Source organism: Phaethon aethereus (genome assembly GCF_964289735.1).
Source record: "Phaethon aethereus genome assembly, chromosome: 3".
Taxonomy (NCBI): domain Eukaryota; kingdom Metazoa; phylum Chordata; class Aves; order Phaethontiformes; family Phaethontidae; genus Phaethon; species Phaethon aethereus.
In genome coordinates this window covers 129,191,640-129,200,979 of record NC_138576.1, presented here as the reverse complement: position 1 = coordinate 129,200,979, position 9,340 = coordinate 129,191,640, and the positions used below count along the sequence as shown (strand labels likewise).

Genomic DNA, 9,340 nt, shown 5'->3' with positions numbered 1-9,340 from the left:
GGCGCGGCCGTGGGCACTGCTCCCTCGCGGCAGGTGCGCGGCGGAGGGGCCGCTTCTGCTGCGGGGTGCGTCTGGTTTTTTATTTAAACACCTCAGGAAAGCGCCCCCCCCACACCCCCCCGCCCCAGACACTCCGTCCCCACGGAGCAGGGCCGGCTGTGGTCACGCGTGGGCGTGGGTGCGCGCATCACGGCAAGAGCCCCTCGGGAGAAGAAGGAGCGCGCCCGCCCCCCCCCCCCCCCCCCCGCGGATTTCTCTGCGCCCCCCAACAGAAACAGAGGGAGACAAGGGGTCGGCGCGGCCGCGGAGGGGCGGGGGGGGCTCGGACAAGCCCGGCTGCGGGGCTGGGCACGGCCCCTGCGGGGGGAAAGGCTCTTCCGCGGGTGGGAGGGGACCCCCAGGCGCAAGGAAAAAATCCTCCCGTGGGCTCCGCAGGGCGGGGGGGAGGAGACCCGATTTCCCCGGCCGCCCTTCGATTGCCTCCTCCCCGCGGGGGGCGGTGGCCGCTGCGCTGCCGGCTGAGGACGGCAAACTCATCGCCACGGTGCCCGTCACGGGGGCCGGGGGCTGGGGGAGGCAGACGGGGAGCGCGCAGCCCTTCACCTTTCTCGGCCGCTTTTTAATCGATCCGTTCTCTTTCCTCGACGACCGCTTCCAGCGCTCAGGCAGCACCGGCTGCCCCGACCCCACCGGGAGCACCTGGCTTTAATCCCACGTCTCGGGGCGGGAGAGGGCGGGGAGGGCCACCGCGTGGGGTCTCGTCCCCGTGCCCATCCCCGCACGGATGCCGTGGCCCTGGCAGGAGACGCCGTTTGCCTCTCCCGCCCGCCGCTGCCCGGCGGGCAGGCCGGAGGCCGGGGCGATAGGCGCTGCCCTCCCGCCACTGCCCACCTCTCCTCGCCCGCATCCCCCACGTCCCATTTTTCGAAATTTTTCGATGCGGGTGCGGAGGCGAAGCCCGCGGCTGGCCCCGGGGCGGGTTTCACCTCTCTCCCCCCACCCTGTCAGTCGTTTGCGGGGAAACACTCACGATCTTGGGGGGGCGGAGGGGGGGGAGAACCACCCCCCAAGTCCCCCCAAGCACTCGCCCCGTCCACGTCTGACGAGGCTGCCTTCGCGCGTTACTATTCGGGGAAGAAAAAGGCGGATTTCGCTGCCGGGTGGGCGGCGGCGGCTTTGCGGGGGAAGCCGTCGGGGCTGCGGGCGGGGCAGGTGCCCGGGCCGCGCCCCGCCCCGGGTGTCTGCGTCCCGCGTGGGAAACGAACGCGGAGAAGGGGGAACCTTGCCGCCTCGGGGAGGGGGTGGGCGTGGGGACCCCACGGTCGGCCCCGCTCCGCCTTCCCGCAGCCCTAAAAAGGGCCGGGGGAGTGAGGGAGGGGGAGGCGTCCCGTGGGGACGGCGCGGGCAGCCCCGGCGGGCCGCCGGTCCCGCGTGGGGGGCGGAGGGTGCCGCCCCCGTGTCCCCCCCTCCGCCCCGCGCCGGGGAGCGGCCATTTAGGCGCGGCGCGGGAGCCAATGGGCGGCCCGCGGCGGCGCCTCCACCCGTGACGGCCGGGATTGACGTGTTTCCCACGTCAAATTGATCCCGAGCAGCGGCGGGGGCTCCCCGCGAGCGGGGAACCGGCCCGGCGCCGCCAGGACACCCCCGCCGCCGCTCCCGCCCAGCCGGCCGCCCCCCCCGCCGCTGCCGGGCCCCTATGCCGGGCCGGGCCGGGGCCGGGGTCGCGGCAGGCAGGCGCTGCCCCCTCCCCGGGCGGGACGGCGCTCCCCCGGCGCCGGGCGATGGGTAAGCGCGGGCGGCCGCGGGGAGGGCTCCGCGCCGGGCTCCGCGGTGTCGCTTGCAGGGGGGGGGCTCGGGGGGTGTGTGGGGCGCCGGGACGGACCCCTGGCCCCGTCGCTGCGGCCCTGCGGGCGGCGGTGGCGGCGGCGGGCGGGGGTCCGGCGCGACGTGCCCGGCTTGGAGGCGCTCGGCTCCCCCTTCCTCCCCTTCCCTCTTTTCGGCTGCGCTCTCCCCTTTCGCTCCTTCCTCCCGTCCTCGTTGTTTCTCTCTTTTTTCTCCCGTCTTTTTTTTTTTTTTTCCTCCCTCTCTCTTTCTTCTTTGTTTCTCCTTTTTACGCTTTTCTTTTTAATTTTCTTTCTCTTTTTTTCCCTCTCTCTCTTTCTCTCTATCTTTCTTTCTCTCTCTCTTTCTGTTTCTTTTTTCCTTTCTCTTTTCCGTCTTTTTTTCCTTTCTTCCTTTCTCTTTTCCTTTCTTTTTTCCTTTTTCCTTTTTCCTTTCTTTTTTCTTTCCTTGTTTCATTTCTTCCTTTCTTTTTTCCATTTTTCCTTCCCTTTTTCGTTTTCCTTTTCTCCCCTTTTCCTCTTCTCCTTTTTTCCTCTTCTCCCCTTTTCCTTTCTCCCCCTTTTCCTTTTCTCCCCTTTCCGCCCTTTTCTTTTCCTTTCCCCCCTTCTCCCCCTTTTTCCTTTCCCTTCTCCCTCTTCCCCTTTTTCTCCCTCTTCTCCCCCTTGCCTTCCCCCGCCCCCAGCAGCCCCTTCCGCCGCTCCGGGCGTCCCCCGGCCCGGCTGGCCGGCGGCGGAGCGAGGCGGGGGGGGGGGGGAGCTCCCCGGTCTTTGCGCGGCGGCGCGTCCCGCCGCGCCCCGTCCCGCCGCGCCCCGCCGGTAACGGGCTCCGCCGCAGAGCACACCTACGGGGAGGTGAACCAGCTGGGCGGCGTCTTCGTCAACGGGCGGCCGCTGCCCAACGCCGTGCGGCTGCGGATCGTGGAGCTGGCGCAGCTCGGCATCCGCCCCTGCGACATCAGCCGCCAGCTCCGCGTCTCGCACGGCTGCGTCAGCAAGATCCTGGCCCGCTACAACGAGACCGGCTCCATCCTGCCCGGGGCCATCGGCGGCAGCAAGCCGCGGGTCACCACCCCCGCCGTGGTCAAGCACATCCGTGACTACAAGCAGGGCGACCCGGGCATCTTCGCCTGGGAGATCCGCGACCGGCTGCTGGCGGACGGCGTCTGCGACAAGTACAACGTCCCCTCCGTCAGCTCCATCAGCAGAATCCTGCGCAACAAGATCGGCGGCCTCTCCCAGCCCGGCCCCTTCGACGGCGGCAAGCAGCCGCCTCCCCAGCCCGCCCTGCCCTACAACCACATCTACCAGTACCCCTACCCCAGCCCCATGGCCCCGCCGGCCGCCAAGATGGGGGGTCACGCCGGCGCGCCCGTGACGGCGGCCCACGTCAGCCTGCCCCGTGCCTGGCCCTCGGCGCACTCCGTCACCAACATCCTGGGCATCCGCACCTTCGTGGAGCAGACGGGTGGGTACCGCGGCCCGGGCGGGGTCGGCCCTTCCCCCCGGCCAGCAGCTCTCCCCCCACCCCAACCGGTTCGATTTTTTTCCTTTTTTGGCGGGGGGTAGTTTGGGTGGGGTTGTTTTGGTTTGTTTTGGTTTGCTTTTTTTTTTTTTTTTTTTTTTTTTTTTTTTTTTTTGTCCCGGCAGGACGGGGCGGCGGGGCCAGATGCGGCGAGGCTCAGACATCTTGAACTTTTTATGAAAAATGTGGAAAATATTTTCGTAGGGATGATAGATTGCCGACCGCAAATTCGGAGCCCTGAATTTTCCTTTGCAAAGGGAAAAAAAAATAATATAATATGGAACGGGGGGTAAAAAGGGGGAGAAAACAAACCAGGGGAGAGGAGAAAGGGGGGAAAAGGAAGGCGGCAAGCCGCCTCGGAGAAGATGCACGGCGCTCTCCGGGGTCCCCCCGAGAAATTGCCCTGGTTTTCTTAAAAACCAAGAGTTTTTAAGAGCGTGGCCGGGGCTCGGAGAGCTGCCCCGCCGGCTCGGGGCGGGATGGGGACGTGGCGGGGGGGGGGGCGAGTCCTTTTATCCTTCCAAAAGCCCGAGTAAATCAACCGCATGCGTTTCCCTCCGTGCAATCATTTATCCTTAAAATTCCAATGTCACTTTTATAAATCTCCTTCGTCAGAAGAGAAATTGGGCCTCCTAAATTACCGGGAGCATGGCCGTGACGGGCGGGGGGCCGCGGGGAGCCGGGCAGGGCGAGGCCCCCGGTGTGGTACCAAAGCGGGGTACGCCTCATTTCGGCCGGTGTCCCCGGGATGCTGGCGGAGAGTGGGGGGCGAGGCGGGTCTGTATCCCCCCCGTTGGGTCTATGCGAACGGGCGCTCGCAGACCCGGGCTTGTCCCACCGTTTCACCCCGCTCCCCGCTCCGGGGGACAGGCCTGCCTGGGCTGGGGGTGGCGTTGGGGGGCGAGTGCTAACGCGCTCTCCTCCTCAGGGGCTCTGGCTGGCGCAGAGGGGTCTGCCTACCCCCCCAAAATGGAAGACTGGCCCGGCGTGAACAGGACGGCCTTCCCCCCGGCCCAGGCAGTCAACGGCATCGACAAGGCTGCCGTGGAAGGAGACATCAAGTACCCGCAGGTAACTGCTGTGGGGGCAGGAGGGGACAACGCGGGGGACGGGAGGGGGCAAAGGGAGGGCAGGAGGGGACAAGGAGGGGGCAGGAGGGGACAAGGGGGGGACAGGAGGGGACAGAACGAGTGGGGGGCTATTCTCCGTTGTTCCCTTTCCCCCTCCGCCCGGGCTCCGCACCGCCGCGGCCAGCGGATCCCCCACCTCCCCCGGGGGGGCGACCCCGACCCCCAGCGCCGGTCACGGGCGGGTCGTCCCGAGCCGGCGGTGCCCCCGCCCCGCACAGCCGCGATCCCCCGCCGACCCCGCCTGTCTCTCTGTGCCTGTCCCCAGCCCGCCCCGGGGCTCTCCTCGGTGGGCACCTTCCTCCCGGCCTGCGCCTACCCCCCCTCCAACCAGCACGGCGTCTACGGCGGGCCGGCCGGCGGCTACATCCCCCCGGGCCCCCCCTGGCAGCCGCAGGGTAGCCCCTTGGCCCACCACGGGCCCGGCGTGGCGATGCACGGCGGCGACCTGGCCACGGCGATGGCGTTCAAGCAGCCCGGCAGGGAAGGTGAGCCGGGGGGGAGCTGCGGGAGAGGAACGGGGGGACTAAGGGAGTCGGTGCGGGTCCCCCCGCCTTCAGGCAGAGGTCACCTCGCTGTGTATTTTAAATAATAATATTCCCCCCCCCACACCACCCATAAGAGCCGGCGGCTGCCCACGCCCCGGGCAGACCCGCTCCTTGCCGTGCCGCCGCTCCCCCCGGGGGGCTGCGAGCCGCCCCCGCTGCCCCCCGCCGCAGTAGTCGGTGGGTCCGGCCCCCCCCGCCCCGCCTCAGCCGGCACATCGGGATTCCGCGCTGGGAGTCGGGTTTTTTCCCCTCGTGACGTGCACCCGGGCGCGCTGGAGACCGCCCGGGAAGCGGGAGGATTTAGGGTGAATCCTGCGTTTTTCGTGTCCGTGTCGTCCCCCCGCTCTCGCCCCGGCTAGCGGTGGGTCTCTCGGCGGGATTTGCGGGGTGCGGCGGGACCCGCGGCTGCTCCCCGCCTCGGAGGCTTCTCCCCCAAATCCTCCGAACGTTAAGAGCGGTAAAAAGAGGCAGCGGCGGCCGCCACCCCGCCGAGCCGCCTTGCTGAGGGCGCAGGGGGGGCGAAGGCTCGGCCAGGAATTATTCGTTATCAGTCCCCCACCATGGGGAGTATTTACAGATAAATTCCCTACCAGAATCACACGGGTCTGATTTTTACGTGTTAGAGCCTGTTAACTGGGACGGTTCTTTTAATCTCCTGCTAATTATTCCGGTTCACTGGTGGAAGCTTGATTTCCTCGATAGGCGGTTTCGTTTTAAAAAATCCCAACTCATCTGTTCTGGGTATAAAATCCCCATCGATATCTTCCTCCTTTTTCGTGGTATGAGACTTTATATTCTTTTTCACATTTGCAATTCATGTCCCACTTATTAGTCCATTTCTTTTTTTTTTTTTTGAGAGGGATGTTAATTTTTTGTTTTATTTTAGTTTGGGTTTTTTTTCTTTCTTTTTTATACGACGCTTTACTGTTTCTATCCGGCTACGGCAACCTGCTGCGAGTTGTAACATCAGCTGTCCCGGGGATGAGTTATTGCGAGTATCCATAGGTGAAAATAGATAATTGTAAACCAAATTTTTGGGGAAAAAATAGAGAAACAGAGAGCGAGAATGCGAGGGAGAGGAAGGAAAAGGAAAGAAAGGAAAGAGAGAGAGAGGGAAGGAAAGGAAAAAGGAATGAAAGAAAACGAACGAAGGAGGAAGGATGATCCGCGCATATTTAGTGTGTTTTTCCAGATATTTTAGGTGACATGGAGCTTGAGTTTTCTGACTTGCCAGTCTTCAAGCTGTCCCTGCCGAAAGGCCCACAGACTTTCTTTAAAAGATTTTTGTGTTTTGCCGGTTTTTTGGGTGGTTTTTTTTTTCTTTTTTTCTCCTTTAAAAGCTTTTTTTTTTTCTTTTTCATTTCATTCGTATTGGTTTTCTCATTCGGCTACTTACCTGGGACAAACCAAATATCGGATTATCCGGCAAAACGCCCCCGCCCCGAGCAGAGGGTCTGGAGGAAGCAGGGCGGTCGCCCGGCGGGGGCCCTGCACCGCTCCCGCACGGCTCCCGCGCAGGTCCCGCGCGGCTCCCGCACTGCTCTCCCCGGCCCCCGCACCCCGCGGGGAGAGGGCGGAGGGAGAGAGAGAGGGGCAGCGGGAGGGGAAAGGGACAGAGGGAGAGGAAGGGAGAGGAGGAAAAAGAAGGAGAGAAGGAAAGAAAGAAAGAGGAAAAAAGGACAAAATCAGCCGGGGGCAGTTTCGCCCTCCGATTCAGACCTTTTCGGACTTCACAGCCGTTATTTCCCCCAAAAAACCTCCCTGCTCGTCCCAGTCCCCACAGCAGCCCCGGGACGTGTCGCAGCCCTCCCTGAAGGCCCGTGCGTGGACGGTGGCGGGGGGATACGCGGAGCCTGGCGCGACCTTGACCCTGCACCGTGATGGCTGCCGGGGCCAGGCTGTGCCCGGGATGGGCTGGGGCTGGCGAGAAGCCCAAGGGGAGCTCTGCCACGGCCAGCGCGGTGTGCAGGTCCCTTCCCCATCCCGGCCCCGATGGCACGGTCCCCCCCTCAGGGCACCCCAACCATAGACTTTAAAAAAGTGCACGGGACGTGTTCTCCGTGGGGCTGGGGTGGGGCTGGGTCACCTCCCCAGGCAGATCCGGCTCCCCGGCAGTGGCAGAGGGTGTCTGTCCTCATCACGGTCCCTATCGCTTAGGGGACGCATCCCCCTTTGTCTCCCCGTTTCCCCTGGCGAGGTCTGGCACATGGAGCCTGGCAGCCCCTTGCTGGAGGGGTGGCTTTCCTGGGGACAGGTGGATGGGGGAGTCTGGTGGGGCAGAGCCATTTTTGGGGAGCCATTGGAAGAGGATCTGTGTGTGTGCAGACGCGTGGGACGTGCCCGGCTGCAGTGACGTCCTTGGAGTCCATCAATCCGCTGCCTTGTTGTTGTCTTTTTTTTTTTCCCCTCTCTTCTGCCCTTCTTGCAGTCGTGGACAGGAAACCTGCCAGCCCTGTGGGGAAATCTCCAGACCCTCTAAATACCATCCATGGACTCTCTATCCCAGCCTCCTCTTCCTAGAGCCACGGAGCAGCAGTCAAGAGACGGTGACTCTTGGAATGAACACCTGCAAAACGTAACCGAAGCCCGAAGTGCCACCGAACTGTACCCAAAGTGCCACTGCCTCCGGCAGGTGCCTGCGGGGACGAGGAGACAGCCCGGGCGGCGAGAGGTGACATGGTGACATCCTCCCACGGCAAATCTCTGCGCAGGGGAGCGCGGGCGGGACGTTCACTCACGCTGCCCAGAGGGACGCTTTACCTCCATCGGATCAGAAAGGGGTGACAGAAGAGGCTCGGTCTTCCTCCTTTATTTTGCCGTCTTTTTCTTTTTTTTTTTTTTTTTTTTTGGCTTTCATTTTTCCTTTCTCCTCCCCATGTCCCCGAAGACTGTTGGATGCAGGGCAGCGAACGCCTCCGTCGCCAGCGCTTGCTCGGAGCGTCCCCGGCTCTGTCCCAGCCCAAGGGAGCACGTCTCCTCCGGGGAGCGCTTTCTGGCTGCCCCACGCCGCGGCCAGACGCGCTGTGTGACGGAGCCCTCTCCGTCCGAGCCTTCCAGAGCCTCTGCCCCGGAGTGGAAACGCACAAAAGGGCCACAGCGTTTTATGATATATTTTTATAATAACAAACCTCAATAAAAAGTGACTACCGTGGGCACAGGCCGCTGACCTCCTTCCCTCGGGGTCTGGCTGAGCACCATCACTTCTCCCGGTGTCCCCCAGCCTCGGATAGCGTCTGGGGGTTGCCTGCGAGCGGCAGAGACCCGGTGGGGTCCCGGGGGTGCTTGGCTGGGAGGAATCGCCCTGTGCCGGGTCCGGATTCGTGCACCCACCCGCCCGGGGGCCCGGCGCTGCTGCGAGCGCATTGCAGCCCTGCTCCCCATGCCTAACTGCAGGTGCGGATTTGGGGTTCTCCCGCATCGGTGGGGGGGCTGTGGCCTCGCTGGGTGACTCCTGATGCTACGGGGCTGGCTCTGGGTGCAGGCGGGGAGGCGGGTGGCCACCCCCTGGCCCCGGGCTAGCTCTCACCTGGCCACGGGTGTGCGGGGGGGCCGGCGGCAGGGCTGCCCCGTGCAGCCCACCCACCGGGGTTCGATATCCCCCTCCTGTCCAGCCGGCTGGGGCGCGTTCAGGATGGGCTCCACTGGGCTTCTGCATTCCCTGGCTCCCCCAGCCGCTGCCATTGGCTTCGGTCCCTTCATTGTCTGGAGAAGGGGAAGGTCCTACAGCGGGGCAGGGAGGAAATGTCCTGGCAGGAGAATACACGCCTGGCTTTTTGCAGAGAGCGTGTCTTTGTGGGAGGGAGCGAGAAGGATGCCAGATTTGACATCCCACCCCAGGAAATTATTTCCCCTTCAACCTCGGGGTGGCAAAATTCAGATTTGCCTCTGCTGCCGCAAAGCCTCCAGCTAGAGCTGGTCTTTGCAGCCGACTACAAAGCACGGGGGGGAAAGGAGGGAATTTTATGAGGGCGAGAGTACTGTCCCAGGGCAAGATCCGCCGCCCAGCTGTCCCTGACTACAATTTAAAGGATGCGAGGACATGGACGAGTCACCTGAACCAGATGACTAACAGCTCTGGCTAGTCCCCTGCCAGGTTTACCCGTTTAAAGCTACCTCCCAGTATGTGGCAGAGCAGCTTGGGACAAGACGACTGACAGCAGCACCCTCGAAGCCGGAACGCGGCACGCACGGCCTTTCTGTCCGCCCCGACACCGCGGCAGCTGGGGAAACACACCCCCTCCCAGGGAAGAGGGGAAGGTGGGGACAGCCCAAGCCCCGTCTCTCTCTCGTGGACTCGGCTGG

The 9,340-nt window shown here is 63.9% G+C and overlaps 1 protein-coding gene across 1 annotated transcript; it reads left to right on the top strand.

The window, feature by feature from the left end:
- The first annotated feature begins 999 nt into the window (after positions 1-999).
- Positions 1,000-8,221, top strand: PAX1 (paired box 1). The gene is made up of 4 exons (XM_081998108.1): positions 1,000-3,306; positions 4,292-4,434; positions 4,759-4,978; positions 7,467-8,221. Exons 1-4 carry the CDS (start codon positions 1,782-1,784, stop codon positions 7,556-7,558), a joined length of 1,980 nt encoding a protein of 659 aa, XP_081854234.1. The 5' UTR covers positions 1,000-1,781; the 3' UTR covers positions 7,559-8,221.
- The last annotated feature ends 1,119 nt before the right edge of the window (positions 8,222-9,340 follow it).